The sequence below is a fragment of the Myotis daubentonii genome, chromosome 4 (assembly GCF_963259705.1).
Source record: "Myotis daubentonii chromosome 4, mMyoDau2.1, whole genome shotgun sequence".
NCBI lineage: Eukaryota > Metazoa > Chordata > Mammalia > Chiroptera > Vespertilionidae > Myotis > Myotis daubentonii.
Genome location: NC_081843.1, coordinates 75,418,230 through 75,436,457, shown reverse-complemented (window position 1 = coordinate 75,436,457; position 18,228 = coordinate 75,418,230). Strand labels below are relative to the sequence as shown.

At 42.5% G+C, this 18,228-nt stretch overlaps 1 protein-coding gene across 2 annotated transcripts; it reads left to right on the top strand.

The window, feature by feature from the left end:
- The first annotated feature begins 283 nt into the window (after positions 1-283).
- Positions 284-17,669, top strand: CRHBP (corticotropin releasing hormone binding protein). 2 transcript variants are annotated; one of them, XR_009452651.1, is made up of 9 exons: positions 284-4,139; positions 4,475-4,568; positions 4,915-5,072; positions 6,340-6,550; positions 9,300-9,448; positions 11,492-11,609; positions 14,036-14,227; positions 15,784-15,890; positions 17,512-17,669. XR_009452651.1 is itself a non-coding variant. In XM_059694279.1 (7 exons), the coding sequence occupies exons 1-7, from the start codon at positions 4,059-4,061 to the stop codon at positions 14,191-14,193; spliced, it is 969 nt and encodes a 322-aa protein (XP_059550262.1). In that variant the 5' UTR covers positions 285-4,058; the 3' UTR covers positions 14,194-14,800. The 2 variants fall into 2 exon arrangements, 1 of the variants encoding a protein (XP_059550262.1); XM_059694279.1 differs by lacking the exons at positions 15,784-15,890; positions 17,512-17,669 and having other exon boundaries at positions 285-4,139; positions 14,036-14,800.
- The last annotated feature ends 559 nt before the right edge of the window (positions 17,670-18,228 follow it).

The following is an 18,228-nucleotide window of genomic DNA, read 5'->3' as shown; positions in this document are numbered from 1 at the left end:
ACTTGGAAGCCATTCATTATATTTTAATAATAATATGAAAACATATGCTTTGCATGCACTCTTATAAAATCATCATTAGAAGGGAAACCCTAGTGATGAAGACATAATATGATTGGCATAATTTAATAATAGCTACCATTTAAGGCTATTCTCTATGTAGGAGATATATAATATTTAATTCGTACAATAAATTCCCAGTGAGAAAAATAATTTTACAGGTGAGAAAACTTATGATCAAAGAGGCCACTAAGCCAGGGCTTTTGCTTTTGCTTTTTTTTTTTTTTTTTACTCTGTTGAAGATACCCATTATTTTGTGAATCCAGCATCCCTTTTTCTGGAAATTGCTTCTCTTTTTTCCATCCATATGGCTGTCAGGGGAACAGTCATGTTGTGACAGGGTCCTATCCCCTGGCTTTGAAGTCTTTCCCACAAAGTTTTGTGGACTGGGGATTATGGGAATATTGGTTCAGGGTATTTTTATTTGTCAAGTTGTGACATGTGAAGCTTAGGAATCTGTTGGTGGCTTATTTACAGGCATACAGACTGAGATGTGGGGTGAAGGCAGCCTGGAACAGAGACAGGGAGGCAGGATTTTAGCCCCTGCTTCCTGATTTCTGTCCATGTATTGGTGAAGGTATCCCTGTGTCCTGATAATATTTCCCCTTTTCGCTTAACTTCTGATTTGCTGTCAGTCACTTGCTACCCTCAAAGTCCTAATGTTTAGGACTGCTGGTCGTCTTAACCATAGCAAAAGAAGATAATGGATTTGGGTTGAAAATCACTGACATTTGAGGGTTTAATTCAAAGGCTAATGGTTCCCCAAGTGTATTGGTTTAGGTTCTTCCTTCTTGATCCCAAACTCATGTGAAAAAGAAATTAAACCTATTAAAAAGGGTTGCATTAAAAAATAGCCAAATTCATTCAAAGAGCAAGTCATTTTGAAAACCAATGAAAGTTAGTTGTTGTTGCTGTTGGCTAAATGAGTTTTATTCAATCATCTTCATTTATTTCTTAAAGAACTCAATCAGATGTCCCATTTCCCAGCACCTCAACATATCAGGCAGCAAAGGGAAAAGGAAAGTTTCCTAAAGCATGGATTGTGGTATTCTCTGTTGAAGTGATTAATGAAAGATAAAGTTCACTATTACAGATAGGGAATTCTTTGAGAAGGTCTTTGCAGCAACTCTAAAATAGAAAGAGATTTGGGATTGTGTAGTTCTTGCTGCTTCTGACACCTCTGTCCATAAGCTTACACTTGGCTGTCACAATGACATCATAGGTCACTTGGGTGACTACAGAGTACCTAGTGTTCTACTTAGTAGTTCTCTGCCTGTGCCTCTTCAGGCTCAGCAGTTTAAAACTTGCCCCGCTCCCATGTTCATGGATTATATATGGATCTAGATTGTGTGGCCACCTCCACCTTCAGGTTTAACACAGGTGACAATTTGCACTGGGGCTTTACAAAAGAAAAAATGTCTTCATCTTAGGTAACAAAAAGAAGGTCTTAACCCTGCCTGACAATAGTTTAAGACCTAAAAAAAACAATGATCAGGGACTGCATTAAATCAGCATTGGAGAGGTTGTCTTCGAAAATACAGAGAAAAACTAAAATGCGTGCAGAGAATGGAGGTGAATATATAGGTCATTCCAACAGCAGATTGGGGACTCTAAGTTTACTAAGAATATATTTCAAAAAAACCAGTCAATTTGATGGAACAAATAGCTTTCAAATATTAAGCTAGTTGTTTGACCAAATCAGTGGATGAAAACAATTTATATTCAGTTCTCAGACATAGACCTACTTATTATCCAGAAACGTTTTCCTTCTGTCTAATCTAAATTACTCTTCCATTGTTGTCACCCATTTTTAAAGCCTTTGCTAATAGAGAATGGCTATCTGGCTTGTTTTTGTCTTCCAATTCTATCTTCTTAGTTTCCCTTGTAGAGTCTAGTTTTCATCCTTTAGTTACTCTTAAAAGCCAAGCCAAACCAAACCAAACAAACCAACAAAAACCAGATAAAAGTCACAATGCAGTTCTCATTGGCTTAGTAGATATTTGCCAAGCTAGTGAAAATTACACATTAATTTCCCCACATAGGATTTGGTGGGAATAAAGTACATCCCTTTGCTATACTTGTGGCTTATTAGGTAACATAGGATGTTGCCCATTTGTGGTTATGTTTGTCCTGCTTCATCCCAGCTCTTCCTGTGTGTGGTTCCTGCGGAGGGAGCATCATGAATGCACATTAGGAACATTATTGTTGTCCATGAGTGTGTGTGTGTGTGTGTGTGTGTGTGTGTGTGTGTGTGTGTGTAGGGGCAGGTTGGAGAAGAATGTCTCAGTGGTGATGTAGCAAAGTCAGACCCCCCCAAAGTGGGATAAATGGGGTTCTCCAAGCTGAGTATCCTGGGAGCTGGCCAAGGCCATCGCTAGGTTGGAAGGAGACTGGGCTAGGGCTTACAGAATGAGTGTGCCTGAGCCTCCCTCTGGGAACAGACTGCTGGGAGACAGACTTGAAGCTGGCCTGGTATGTTGGGGTTAAACCATTTATTTTTTTCCTCTTTTATTCCTCTTGGGTTTCTTTATTCACTCTTTAAAATTTAGACATCTGTACAACCCTGGGATGGGGAGGGAGGCATGGTGGCCAGTGTTCATGACCTTTGGGGGAACTTCCCTCTCATGCTCTCTGTGGTCTAAGGACTACTACAGAGTTGGACTATGGTAAGAAGGCCTCCTGTTTAAATAGCTAAGGGGCAGCCCCTGCAGAGCTCAGAATTGTCTTAAATATGAAAATATCAAGTTCTGACACCACTAGGTAAATCATTGCTTAATTTTGAGTATTCATAAACTAAAAATAGAACCATTTCCTTGCATTAAAACCCTGTGTTATGGTCTCGTTATCTGTAATAATTTCATAACAATGCAAGCTATGGTAGTTGTGTTTTCTGTCAGGCAGTGGTAAAGCAACATGAAAGTTTTTAGGAAAGGGGTGAGAAAGGTGAATGTGGAATGTCCCCACATTTCCCAAAATTTTATACATAAAAGAGAAGCAATTCTCTTCATGTGTAATTAGCAAAGATAAGCTTATTCTTAACTTATTTCTGAATCTCTAAGTCATTTGCTTCGCCCTGTACATTGGCTGATGAGCAGTTATAATTAAGCTTTGGGCAGTTCTTTCCACATGAACATTAAAGTAATTCAGGTATTTGAAGGTGTGACATGGAATGACTTCCTCTCTCAGTGGTTCAGTAGGTGCTGTGTCCTGGCCCGCGTTAGCTGGCCCAGGAGTGTCTGCCGTATATACATTCAAGCTAAGTGACCGCTCCTCAGCTAAAATCCAGGAGCACACAGACGCCAGAGCTAGCTTTCCATTAAGGGAATGCTAGAAACTGGCCCAGGATAAAGCAAAGGCTAAGGGACAGAAAGAAAGCTGGAATTACATTATTGCAATATTCTGCAAAATCAGATTTCGGCGTCTGTCCTGCTTCTCTTTGGAGCTGAAAACGCCTTGAGTTTCTCCCTGAGAAGCATGAGCAATTGCGTAAGTACTGTATTTTCTGACAATTTCCAGCACGAGTCCATCCAAGATTACGAGGCAAGGCTGCATGATAAGGTGATTATGTGTTTGGGTATTTTATACATGAGTGTAACCTTGTCACCTTGCTTTGCAAAACCAAAAATCCCCTGCGTACGCCCAGGAGAGGGGAATTCAGCATTTGCCAGGCCCAGCAAAATGCCCTCCCTTATTCTCTTTCCTGGCCTCATTGCTTCTCCCACACGTGGGTTCAGTAAGTTGGAAGAGTCTGAAATCATGCTTGCTGAATAATGCTAGCCCACTCTGAAAATTTGGGAGAGAGCTGGACCCTCGTCATCACCACGCAGTGTCACCGAGACAGGGTAACCCATGGTTACTGAGCGCAGATCAGTGGAGCAGGCAGCCTTCCCTCCTCACTGCTCTATAAAAGAGACCGGGGCAGGGACCCCGCCAGCTTCCAGCTCTCAGCCGGACGAGGGGTGGAGTGGAGCACACCAGCTCCTGACAGAGGCAGGACCAGCATGTCTCCTTCCTTCAAACTCCGCTGTCGCTTCATCCTGATCTTCCTGGTGGCTCTGAGCGGGGAGAGCCGGTACCTGGAGGTGAGTGGTCCCCTGGCTGACCCCTCACACCTCCCCTGGTGAGTGTCCTGCCCTGGGGGGCGGGGGTGGGGGGTGGTGGTGGTGGAGGCAGGCTGCGTAGGCGCTGGCCTTTACTGGGTTAGCTCTTTCTTCCCCATCCTTGGTGCCGCCCTTTCCCCAGACTGGCTTTCCCTCCTGCCTCTTCCTCCTTCCCCCTGGCCGCCTGCGGTCCCCTGGTCTGATGGACAGAATCCCGTCACTTGATCCTCTTTGCTGTAAGGCAGAGAGGGTGCCCTGCTCCCGGCCCCCTTTCCCACCCCTTCAACTTTTCCCAACTGACCCATGTTCCTTGCCAGCTGCGGGAAGCCGGGGACCACGACCCTTTCCTGCTCCTCAGCGCCCACCTGAAGCGGGAGCTGGCGGGGGAGCCGCTGTACCGCCGCGCTCTGCGTGAGTTGGGGCTGCCCGGCTGGAGCCCGGCTGGGTTCGCAGGCAGCGGGATGTGGGGAGGCGTGGGCTCTCCGCCAGGGCAGGAGGCTCCCGGCACCACAGAGAAGGGGCTGTCCAGGGCATGATTCCCATCGCGAAGGCTTGGTGCCGCCACGAGGAGCGCAGCGGACCGGGTGTTGCGCCCTGGGGCGCCGGAGCAGCGCGCAGCGAGGCTGGGAGTCCGGCTGGGAGTCGGGCGTGGGGGGGCTGCAAACCTGGAAATCGGGGCGCCGGGAGGGGCTGCGGGGGGCTGGCGCCGCGGGGGCTGCAGCCGAGACGCCGCGCCCCGTGCCCTGCCCGCCCTCAGGGTGCCTGGACATGCTGAGCCTGCAGGGCCAGTTCACCTTCACCGCCGACCGGCCGCAGCTGCACTGCGCTGCCTTCTTCATCAGCGAGCCGGAGGAGTTCATCACCATCTACTACGACCGGGTCTCCATTGACTGCCAGGGCGGGGACTTCCTGAAGGTGAGGTGTCCCCACCCAGCAGCCCGCACCGGGCGCCGCGCGCAGGGGAAATGGGCGGGCTGCTGCGCCGGTCGTGGGGCAGCCGAGTTTGGGGAGCCGGTGACCTTCTTAGTTAGAGGCTCCGCTGGGACAGGAACCGCCTCTCCACCCCAAGACCTCGCCCCACACCAGGAAGGGCTGGGCCTCAGAGGCTGCAATGATTTAAATTCCCCCCTGTGTACTCCTGGGGCCGACGCTTCCAAAGACTTGAACTCCCGTTGCTAAAGGCTGTATTACAATCTCGGCCGATGTACAAACTAGCGCGAGCGCTCGGGTCCCCCGAGAGGGCGGGTGCTGAGCGGAGGCCGGCCCCCCAAGTCTGAGACCTGCGCCTGCTTTGCTCCTGCTGGTCCGGAGATGTCCCAGGCCCCTAAAGGCTGTCTTCAAAGCCGTAGGACGCAGGCTGCTGGGAGGGATGCTGAGAGGGAATCTAGTCTGAGGCCGGTGGGAGGGGAGGACAAGCTCCATGCCTCTCCCAGCCATTGTCCATGAGCCAGGCAGGTCAGCTGGGAATGGCTGATGGAGTTCTCCAGTCCAGTTCAAAAGAGCAGGACTAAAATCTGCGCACTGGGATTATTTTTTAAATGGTGCCTTGTTTCAAAACGCTTTAGAAGAGGACTTAAGTAATTTGCAGCTGGTGTTGCTAATGGGAACGAGACTGGACTCATTAAATTGGAGACCTGTGGTGTTTTTAAGAGTAAAGTCAATTTTGTCCAATTGCAAACTTTAACAAGTGAAGGGGGAAAAGTCCTAAGCTATACACCAGCCATTGTTGTCTGAGTGTTGAGGTAGTTCTTGGCATTTTAATATCTGATAAAGTAAAACAAACAAACAAAAAAAACAACGAGGAAAATGGGCATACATAACCGTTGGCAGGTAGGTCAAGTTGCAGCTTCAGTTTTTTTCCTGCTGCTGTGTTTTTTAGAAAGATATTTTATTCATATTTCAATGAGGAAAAGAAAGAATAACTGAAACCCAACTTGTGCTTCTGTAGTTTGATATACAAAGGTGGCTGAAGTATAATAAAGTTTACTTATTTTGGAAACTTTAAGGTTTATAGAGAAAAAAATGCAATAAATAATTAATAATATTACTTGCAAATAACCCTCTCAGTGGAGATATATACAGATGGAAAGCAAGTGGGCAGAGGAGTGTAGGCTGTCAGTTCCACACCTGTCACTTAGGGATTGATGGGAGCGATCACCTCTGTGTGTGTTTTTGTTGGAAGGTATTTGATGGTTGGATTCTCAAAGGGGAGAAGTTCCCCAGTTCCCAGGACCACCCTCTCCCCACAACTGAGCGGTACATAGATTTCTGTGAGAGTGGTCTTGGCCGAAGGAGCATCAGATCCTCCCAGAACGTGGCCATGATCTTCTTCCGGGTCCATGAACCAGGAAATGGGTTCACATTAACCATCAGGACAGTTCCCAACCTCTTTCGTAAGTGGGCTCTCTGTCTTCTCAGGTGGAAGGCAGTGGTGGTGGGGGGGAGGGGGGTGGTGTAGATCAAATCTGGTTTTCAAAGAAAGTATCATTGCACAAACTTAAGACATTTGAAGTGAAAAATGATTTAAATGGAAATTCTTTTGTAATCAGAAATGGCCAAAAAGAATATTTTCTATTTATTATTATGAAAATCAAATCACAGTTTTTAATTCATTTCCCAGTCTAGATAGGATACTACTTTAAGGTGAGTAGAATTCTATCTTTTTGTTCAGTATTTTATTCTAATCTCCTAAAGTACAATGCATTCAGTGACAAACTTTAATCCCTCCAAATCATTCCACTCATCTGGGATAAGCTTGAGGGATCAGATATGAAGTTGCAGTTTTAGATGTTTATATAAAGGTGGAAAGACTGCGTATCTGGGATGTGTCAGACAGATTCCATGCCTGGGCAGAAGGTTGGACCAGCACCTCAAAGTTGCCTTCTGATTCAGCGTCCCCCACTGTAATTTAGTTCATTGCTGATGGATATGCCCATAGATGCTAAAAAGCTGAACAGTCCAGGCCTAACATGCATTATCTTAATCAAAATGAGTTCATTCATCTGCTTATTTTTCTCCCATTAAAACAAAACAAAAATTAATTGGATGAAAGAAGGTGAAGGGATTAGCCAACTAACATAGATATAACCCACAGACACAGACAACAGTATGGTGATGGCCAAAGGGAAGGGGGGAGGGGGCTGGGTGGAAGTGGGTAAAGAGGGGGGAAATGGGGACATTTTCAATAGCATCAACAATAAAAATAAAGTAAAAAATTAATTCAGGAAAAGAGAAATTATTATTCATTTTTGGTTGCATGCAATAGTATTAGTATTACCACTTCCTATGGTCAAAGAATGGACCGAATCTGTACTGACTGTTTTGTGTTGTTGTTTTTTTAATTTTGAAAGAAGCCCCCCAAAGAGGCTGTTTCTGAGGACCGGAGCAGAATAATCCTAGAGGGGAAAAATGAAATATTTCTCATCTATTTTGTTTGGTTATAAATCAGAAGCCTTCCAGAATTGTCATGGAATTTCAGTTCTTTTTGAAATTAAGTGGAATTAAAAAATATGGAAGGAGGCAAGAGGTAGTTCTGACCTGTTCTGATAAGTCAGAAACTTTTTTTTGGGGGGGGGGGGGGAAGGTATAAACTCATGCTTCTAGTTTCATAGCTAGAAGAATAAATTTATAAGTCTAGACTTGAGATACAAAACAAAAAATTTCAGAAAATTCTTGGGAGTAAATCAAACATTAAAATTTATCTTTTAGTCAATTTAACATTTAACACTCAGCAAATATTTATTCAGATGTAAGCCTGCTTTCTTTCTATTTTTTCTCAGCCTATTTCATGACTGTTTTATTGTTTATTTATTTTATTATTTAAAAAACTAGGGGCCCGGTGCACGAAATTCGTGCACTGGGTGTGTGTGGGGAGGAGTGTCCCTCAGCCCAGCCTGCCCCCTCTCACATACTGGGAGCCCTCAGGCGTTGACCCCCATCACCCTCCAATCGCAGGATCGGCCCCTTGCCCAGGCCTGACGCCTCTGGCCTAGGCGTCCGGCCCAGGCAGCGGGGACCTGCAGTGGCAGCGGGGGCGCCGCAATTGCGCGGGCTCCGCCCCTGCCCCTGCAGGATGCCTCTGGCTGAGGCATCCGGCCCGGGCAGCGGGGACCTGCAACTGCAGCGGCCCCACGATCGTGGGCTTCGCTTTAGGCCCAGGCAAGGGACCCCTAGCTCCTGGGACTGCCAGCTTCGACCATGCCCAGCTCCCATCGCTGGCTCCACCCCTACTTCCTGCTATCACTGGCCAGGGCGGAAAAGACACCTGATTCTCTGATCATGGCTAGGGGGCCATGGGTTTCTGATCACTGTCAGTGGCAGGGGGCTTCTTCCTGCTTTCCCTTTCGCCTCCCTGCATTGTGCCTACATATGCAAATTAACCGCCATCTTGTTGGCAGTTAACTGCCAATCTTAGTTGGCAGTTAACTGCCAATCTTAGTTGGCAGTTAATTTGCATATAGCCCTGATTAGCCAATGAAAAGGGTAGCTCGTACGCCAATTACCATTTTTCTCTTTTATTAGTGTTGATAACATTGGCCCCAAATTCAATGAGTAGGGTTTGAGTTCTGGCCTCAGCTTGAAAGTCTTGATTCTTCCAGACTCCCAGCTTGAACCTGGACCCCAGTTAACTGAAGTGTTCCAGCTGGTATTGTTTGGTTGGTTATGAATTTAGGTTTTCTGAATATAAACAAGATAACCCCCTGAGATTAATATTAGAAGCCCCTGGCAGCCCAAAGGCTTCATCCATGCATCCCTGGTGGCTTCCCCAAACCCTTCCCACCTCCAAATTGCCTTTGTGAAATGTACTCTCTTCCAAGCCGCAAGGCCTAGACCAGGGTTCTCAACCTTCTGGCCCTTTCAATACAGTTCCTCATGTTGTGACCCAACCATAAAATTATTTTCATTGCTACTTCATAACTGTAATGTTGCTACTGTTATGAATCGTAATGTAAATATCTAATATGCAGGATGGTCTTAGGCGACCCCTGTGAAAGGGTCGTTCGACCGCCAAAGGGGTCGCGACCCACAGGTTGAGAACCGCTGCCCTAGACCATGAATAGGAGCCTAAAATAAGGATGAGGCAAATGTCTATAAAAACCAGCATACCAAGTAGTGAGAATGTGATTTTTTTTTCCTGCAAAGCCTGCAACGTCATTTCCCAGACCCCAAATGGAAGGTTCACCCTGGTGGTTCCACATCAGCATCGAAACTGCAGCTTCTCCATAATTTATCCTGTGATGATCAAAATATCTGATCTCACCCTGGGACACTTAAATGGCCTGCAGTTAAAGGTGAGTTGCTTACTTGCTCTCAAATTATTTACTAAAGCCAGAGCTTTGTCAGAGCAAAAGTACTCATACAGGGTAAACACGGACATTAGCAATTGGAGTAGTCTGCCCTGTTTGACTGTAAAGTCTCACAGGTGTGTGCCCCCCCCCCCCCCCTGCTTTAACTAAACCCTTTCCTATTCCTGTTCAGCTGGAAGTTGCACACTCAGGTGTCCCCTGTGCTACTTGAATACTTTTCTTGTGATGCAAGAAATGTTTTCAATGGGTAAATGTGTGGCATATAATTACAATTGAACTCTCTTGTACTTGCCTCTTTAAAAAAAAATTATCTCCTAGCAGAACCTAGTATGAGTCATCTACACAGCTGTTTTTCTGACTATTGGAATTTTCTTTTGACATGAAGGAAGTATCTCATTGACTGTGTTATGAAGAAATGCTAAGTGTAGCATAAAATGCGAAATTGGATTTTTATATTGCAAAATACAGTAAAGTTTTGAAGAGTTTTCTGGCATTACATTTAATTCGGTACATTTTGTAACAGGTATTAGTTGAGATTCTCCATCAACTTGTTTTCCCATGAACTTTTGAGTGGATCTTAAGATAAATGCTGAGCTTGACCACATTTACTTGCACTGGTAGCGTCTTCCCTCTGAGTCATCCTCGTTTCCTTTTACTTTCTCTTGTGCTGAGGTTAAGATAGCTCGTGTACTTGCTGGCATCAAGGACAGGCATAGCTCCTAATCAGACAGATTTCAGGGAAAGCCAAGTAGGACTAGGACTGATAAAAGGAACATATCTAAGCCCTAAATTTGTGGGCCAATGCTTTTTTGTTTGTTTTTCTGGAGGGCGACTTTAGTGGAAGAATATTTCTTTGATAAAGACCAGAACGAGTGGGTGTCTATGTATGACATAGCCTATTGCCTTGAGATTGTTCGTATGTCATTCCTGATGTACAGTATAGAAGACAGCAAGAGTGATACCAGACTGGGAGATCTGCACTTCAGTTATTCTTGGCTATGAGGAGTAATCTTGGTGTTTCCTTTAAAAAAAAAAAAATAAAGTCTGCATTCTTCTAGGCATCTTTTTCTTTTCCAAATATTTTTTTGAGTTCTCACTATGTTCAAGGCACTATTCTAGATGCTGTAAATTAACAACAAACAAAATAGATGCTGCTCACATGAAACCTGCATTTTAGTGGCATGTGACAGGCAAAACTGCATATAGTTCAGCTAGTGGCGAGTGCCTTACGGAAAATGAAATGAAGTGCTGTGATGGATAGTGACTGGGACAAGGGAGCAGAAGGAGGGGTGGAGAGCTCCTTGAGATACTAAGGTGGTCAGGAAAGAAACCTTCTGAGAAGGAGACAAAGTAAGGCTTTAGTGATAGTGATGAGGGAGCCAGCAGCCACAGGAAGAGCCAGGAACAGAGAGAACAGTAGTGTAGAGGCCCAGAGGCAGGAATGAGCTTATTGGATTCCAGAAATGGAAAGGAGGAAAGATGGGGGGGAGTGATATGAGACATGTCAGGGAGATGGGAAGGGCCAGGGTGTGCAGAGCCCCACAGGTCATATTTGAATTTATTCTAAATCCTTATCAGTAGAAATGATAAACATTGTCCCAATAGCAGAAAAGGTCCTTTACAAAGAAAAGGAAAAGAGGTGAGTTGAAAGAAAGCCCTATTTATGAAAACTCTCTGACTGCATGCACTAATTCAAATATTCTAGTATGTATGTCTGAATGATTTCATTTTTTCACACATCTTATGTGGAGTTTACAGATTCCCATTTCATCATTGTAGTCCTTGAACTTATTTTTAAAATGCACACACATTTTAAAAAATGATTACTCAACTGATTTAGAAAAGCAATTCTTATCATTTTTTTTAAATTGTAAATGCCTTTTAATTTCAGAGTCCTGAATGTTGAATGAAATGGCACTATTAGGATGTCTAGGGCTGATTGAGTGAATTCACCAACTTGCCATTGGTCAAATGATTTGAGTCCCATAGTTGGTTTAAATATCTCTTTCCCTGTTGCTATTCTCTCAGAAACCTGCAGCAGGCTGTGGGGGGAAAGGAGACTTTGTGGAGCTACTGGGAGGAAGTGGATTGGACCCTTCCAAGATGATGCCTTTAGCGGATCTCTGCTATCCCTTTCAAGGCCCTGGTGAGATGTTTCTTTGATCATTATTCATGTGCCCATCAAGATTATTTCCTTAAATGAAACACCTAACATTTCTTATATATGGGAAGTCAAGTCCCACCAAAAATCTTCAATTTTGCACATTAAGTGCACAAGTGAGGATTTTACACTTAAGACTATGTACACTATGAAGAATGCATTACCAAAGTATCTGACACTGGGAGAGAAACGTATGAAGTAACAAGGATGCGTGTTTAAGATTGGCCCTAAGTAAAACTGGGAAGGAATTGGAGATTATCTTTAAAGAGACAAAAGTAAAACAGGAGGGAAACAGCAACAGTCTTTAACCTCATGGCAAATTCTTATCATAGCCCCTTTCCTTTCTTGTAACCACAGATCATTAACCAGCTAGATGATGAAGCTGTAAATCAGACATCCTTTGATCAGCTGTTGCCTGTTTAATTAAAACCAGGTCTGCACCCCAGTATTTTTTCTCTCTGAGCTAATACTGGGACCTTAATAAACAAAACATCTCTGAAATAGAATTAATATGCATCGGTAACCACTAAGGCCCAACATGTGGTGTCCACCGTCCCCCATTCACTCCTGTATAAAAGAGCTTCAGATGAGATTTAAGGCAGGACTGGGTCCGGGGCAAGCTTGATAATCAAGGTAAAGGCAAGAGGTTTCTAAGAACTCACTTTGCTGAAAACACAGGGGTTATTTAATGCTAATTTACCCTTGAGCTCTGGTTTAAACTGACAGTGCAAGTCGCTTCTCTTGCCCTTTGCATGTGTTCCCTGAGGCAATGCGTCCTTCCATGCCAGTGGGAGATGTGTGTGAGGATTAGATTAAAGATGATCAAACACCCATACCTTATATAATTTAGATCATTGAGGCCAGAGTAATTTTGGTGCTTGAATTATATGATTTGAATTAGGTAAAATGGTAAGACTAATGCCAAAAAAACACTTTTGTCTAAATTATCCAGATGATTGAAACTAGTCTTAAGATAATTTGAAGGCTTGAATTCTGTGACTCATTGTTTCATTTTAACTTCACTTTTTTCTTTCATTCACCATGTTTCCATGAGCCCCTCCTAAGTTGTTCAGACAATGAAGAACTATTAGGGACCCTGCTCTTTCAATTGGACTTTCTTAGTAATTATGTCAAATAAATAATATGCACATGAACTAAAGGAAATGGGGCATGTTATGTAGATTAAAGTTCGGAGCAAGATCAGAAAAAGAATGACCTTCCAAGTCATTTAAGGAAAATTAAATTTGAGCCTCCTTGTAGAAGCATAATGCAGACTCCCTGGTTCTTATATTAAGATAATGTCTCCAAATGGACTTTTACCTCAATACGTAACTCTGTCTGGCAGCTTTATTTCATTTAAAATCAGGCACCTGTTTGTCAAGTACCAGTTGCACAATAATGCTAGTGTTTCTCAGAGACAAAGTGGGTGGAGGGAGATTAAGTAGATTAAAACAACAGAAAGGATTATTATAGGGCAGATAAATCCTGTCTCAGGAGCCAGCCTGAGGCTGGAAGAGTAAAATAGAAGTAATTTTTAATAAAAATGATGAGTTTCAATATATAACCACTCAGGTACATCTGTACCAGAAGATATATAAACATTGTCAGGCGCTTATACAGATAATGGATAAGATTGGATTTAAGAGAAGTAAGGCTATCAATAGTCATTCCTTCTATGAAGCACAGGAAAAAAAATGAGAGAGAAATGGAAAAATGAGAAAAAAGGTAGGTGGACAATGGGACAAATGAGAGAAATGGAAAAAATCAGAAAAATGTAGGTGGACAATGGGAAAAAATGAATATATTTAGTGTGGTCTATCTAAATCATGCAAAATATTTTTGTTTATATGTAAAACAACTATTACCTAGGCTCAGAAAATAATAAACAGGTGATCTTTTTGGTCAACATCAATGTTTTAGCATTACAATTTAGCCTCCAACCTGCCCATTAAATATCACTTGCACCCCCAGATGTTACGACAACCAAAAACTACCCCTGCTAATTTCTAGCCTGACTCTGGAAGGCAGTACTGTCTCCGCTGAGAACACTGAACTAGAGTGAAGGTTGGTGTGGAGAGGCCCCTGCCTTTACCACCAGAGCCTTGCAGGTGGAATATGAAAAGCGCAAGGAAACATCCTCTTGCCTCTCTGCAGCCAGATTTGTTTGGCTAACGGTGTTCTTGCACATGAAGAGAAACGCTGAGATCAGTGTCACAATTCTGAAGTTAATTCTGTATTCTAACAAACATGAAAACAAAAACGTTTCCCCTCCTGGCATGGTTTGAGCCCATGAAAAGAAGATACAAGCTCTCGCTTTCTTTGAGTTTTTAAATGATCTTATTGACAGAAGTGGTTTTGCTGTGTGGTTTCTAACTTGCCGGGAAACCTTTGTCTTTTTCCATGAATGATAGCCCAAATGAAAATTGGCTGCGACAACACGGTGGTGCGCATGGTCTCCAGCGGAAAACACATAAACCGTGTGACTTTTGAGTACCGCCAGCTGGAACCATACGAACTGGAAAACCCAAATGGAAACAGTATCCGGGAATTCTGTTTGGCTGGTCTTTGAATAACCATCCAGTGATTTACATGCTGCTAGCAAAGTGAGTGTTTAATAGGTATTATATATGATTTCGAAGATCACTAGTTTAAAGCCTTTCCTACCAGCCAGTATTCACAGCCTCTCTCTCTCTCTCTCTCTCTCTCTCTCTCTCTCTCTCTCTCTCTCTCTCTCTCTCTCTCTCTCTCAAACACACACGTATTTGTACCTTGTTTCTTTTTCATTTGTAATATATAAATGACCACATGGCCCCCACCTTGGTAGTAGAACAGTTTTCTGTAATTCTTTGGTATGCTACAAACCTGAACTGGTAAGACAAGTGCAAAGCAATGTGCAATTTTAAAAAATGTGTCTCAAGGAAAAATACTATAAAGAGATAAAAATGGTGGCATTCATATCAGTTCTATAACAGAAAACAATGGAATGTCTGTGTACACCAAGGTAGTTGCTTCAGTTTTTATTTTCTGCTTATTATTCTGTTTACAATAGATAATAGTTGTAGCTACTACATATTGATTTGCATCAACTTGTTTTTAACAAACCTTTGTAGCAAGGAAAACCTTTCCCATCCATAATACAAAAGTGAATAAATACATTTGGGGTGTTGCCACCTTGATACTGTGCTTTGTTTTCTGAGTCATCTCCTCCTTTATTATCATCAGAAAATAACATTCTCATGTGGTACACAGCCAAATGCTGCACAAAATCATTTTAGACTTTTAGAACTAGTGGAGCCCTGGCTATTGGGGTAGAATTATTTAGAGTAGAAGGTGCGTTACAGTGTTTGCACAAATAACACTGACTGATAGTCCTAACGGGGAAGCAGGATGTAGAGACCCCTTTTCCACTGTCCCCCAAGAAAATGGAGCATACATGTCTTTGTCACAGGGGAGTACTTTTCATCAAGGACAACAGGGCCGTACAGCTCTCAGAGACACAACTTGACGAAATCTGAGTACTTCTTTGGTACTGAAGGCAGTTCACTGTTGACTGAGCTTTGTCCATATTTGTCTTGAGACTAGATATGTGGCCTATAAAAAACATTTAAGGTCAAAAATAAGGTCCTGAGCAACAAAGGAAATACTCCTAAGTGATATCCTCTTTCCTTTGAGTTAATGAATGCAATCTGCAAAGTGTGCCATAAATAATGGCCTTATTATGATTCCTGAACATATTTACTATAAAGTTCATTTTATAATGGAAAGTACTGGAATCCCATATACTGAAATCTGAAAAACAGAAAGAAAAACATTGATTGCAATTGTTTAAAAAAAAAAAAAGCAAACCCAGGATTTAGCTCAAATTTTGGCTCAGTAGATATTTTGTAATGAGTGAAAACTTTTGCAAATGAATGAATAAATACCTGCATGGGTGGTTGAATGGATGGCTGGATGGATGGATGAATAAAGCTGGGATAAAGGTTGGGATGAATGAATAAGTGCATGGATGGATGGATAAATGCTGGGGCAAAGCCTGGGGTGATAGAATAAATGCTTGAATGGATGGATATATAACTCCTGATTAGTTACATAAGATGTTGGATTCCTTATTTCATAGAAAACAAATTCATGAAGTTGAACCCTTTTATCTTTTTCACAGTCCTGCTAGCAACCTAAGAATCCATGCAGTCACTTATATCACTATTAAAAGTTTCTGACTTTTAACCCTCATGATCCCTTTATGCTGCATAGAGAAAATGTTCTGAGGTAAGGAGGCAAGTATTTTACTGTGTAAGTTAGGACAATCTGCTCTTATTCCTAAGGGACATTTTGAAAGCTACTAGCTTCTCTGTACTAAAATGGTGGGACTGTGGTCCCTAAGCTTCCTTCTAACTTTGACATTCTGTGGTCGTTCATATGCACATACTTTATTTCAAAGCTTGTTATTGCCTAATAGTGTGCATTCTTTGAGAAGGTGGCCACTCCAGGGAACTGTCCATGACTCATTCTTGGGAGATCCACGACTTGTCTTCATTCCAAAGGATGAGGCAACTTTATGGAAAGAAAATGGTAGATGAGACTTCTGGGGGAGACTTAAATTAAAGGATGTGTCTTCAATGCCACCTCCATTAATCAGGTGAAATATTTTATGAAATTTGGGCCAAATTTGACTTTCTAAGAAAGGCAGTATCCATCGTGGTTGAGCTTATTGACTCTGGAGGCAGATCTTTTTGAACCCCAGCTCTGACTCTTACTTGAGCAAGTCACTTATAAGTGACTGTTGCTCAGTTTTTAGTCTATAAATTGAGTAATAAAGACATATCCTTCAAATAAAGATTTTTGTTAAGATTAATGGATAAATATATCTAAAGCCCAAGAACCATGTCTTGCACATATGAGCAGTTATTTTTCTTATTTTTATTTTATATTTTTATTATTTCTTCTAAGTAAAAATGCTATCCCAGGTTCTCCATACTCTTAGTGGGGCATTTGCTTTGTGCTCTGAAGGGTTTGTACTGATTCAGTTGTTCCTTTTCATCCCAGAACAATTTGTGAGGAAGGTAGGGTTGGTCAGGGTTGTTGTCTGTGATGGAGAAGCAAAGTAATATTCCTGGGAACATTTGAGGATGGGTCTTGTCAGGCCCTATCAGGTCTCCAGAGCCTCTTTCACAGCTGACCCCTATCTGGAGGCTCTGCACTACTCCAGGGTCAATCCTGAGCTTGGACAGGAGACATTGAAACAGCTCTTGTCCAACATGCTGGTCATCAAGGAGTCGCCTCACCAATAGACTGTCTTGACTCTCTATGCTGTGCCTAGGCCCCCTCTCTGTAGTCTTCCTATCTCTTGATTATTTCACTCTCGCTCTTGCCTGATCCTACTCTTATTGCCACTCCTAACCCCACATCTTCCTAAATACTATTCGGTGACTTGGGCTCTACTATTGATCACTAAATTCCCAAATTCCTCCTACCTCCATGCCTAAAATTCTAAGCATTTTTGCTCATATGTTTTCGGTCACTCTGTTCCTTACTCTGGACACTTTCCTACCTCCTGTAAAACTGCTTCTTCCACTGTTTTCTGTGGAATATGTTGGTCTTCCTATGACATTGGATTTTCTTCCAGTATCTAAAGCAGCATGTCCTCTTGTTCTCCAAACTTTTCCTGGTCCCGTTGTTTCATTTGAGAGGATAGGGCAGAAATGCGTGGTGTTTACCAAAAGTCATTTCTTTTACACCCTGAGAATGCAGTTAGACTACATTTCACCCTCCCTTACAGTTAGGTTAGGCCATGTGACTGAATTTTAATTGAAGGAGTGTGGATAGAAAAGATGTCCAACCCTCATGTAATCCTCCATACTTTCTCTTTCTTCTCTTATCTACTGGCAAGATATTGAAGTTCTAACAGAGGACTTCAAAGCTATAAAAGAAGACAGAGTCATAGGATACAAGGAGCCTGGATCCCTGAATGATCACATGGAAGGCTGTTATTGACCAGGAATTGGACTTCGTGTGAATGAGAAGTAAACTTTTATTTTGTTAAGCTACTGAGATGATGATGATGTTATAGCATTGAGTATTACCGTATTTCATACAATGGGCCTGTCTAAATTATATTCTCAGCTATTCTCTAATTTCCCTGACTGGTTTTGCTGCAACTATATAGGCAGGCCTGATCTGATTATCTTTCAGAGAAAAATAACTCAAATGCATATCTTTGATCTCATAAACATCAGGCTTTATCTGATATCGTTGTATACAACTTTTCCATATACCTTAAAGAATCCTCTAAGAATAGTGATTCTTAGATTATATCCCTTTGAAAATCTAATGGAAACTATAGATCATCTCCCAGAAAAAAAGCCCACATATACAAGGACACCCCAAATTTATGAGAATTCTCAGATCCCTGAGGCCCACCCCAAGGTTTTAGTATCAGAATCTCTGCTCTAGGAGTAAATAATAAATAAAACTAAGTTTAAGACCAGTCTTCTTAAACTTGGCTGTTCTCCCTTCAGTGTTGTTAAAAAAACATTCATTGGTTAATTTAGCTGTGAAATGAGTTCATAACAGCAACTTAATGTTTCTGCTTTTATAGTTTACTATT

What these genes read in the sequence shown, in the direction of transcription:
- CRHBP (XM_059694279.1), top strand. Translation starts at nt 4,059, where the DNA reads ATGTCTCCTTCCTTCAAACTCCGCTGTCGCTTCATCCTGATCTTCCTG. An exon ending in GCTGTACCGCCGCGCTCTGC is followed by an intron (nt 4,569 to 4,914) that starts GTGAGTTGGGGC and finishes GCCCGCCCTCAG; the next exon opens with GGTGCCTGGACATGCTGAGC. An exon ending in GACAGTTCCCAACCTCTTTC is followed by an intron (nt 6,551 to 9,299) that starts GTAAGTGGGCTC and finishes TTTCCTGCAAAG; the next exon opens with CCTGCAACGTCATTTCCCAG.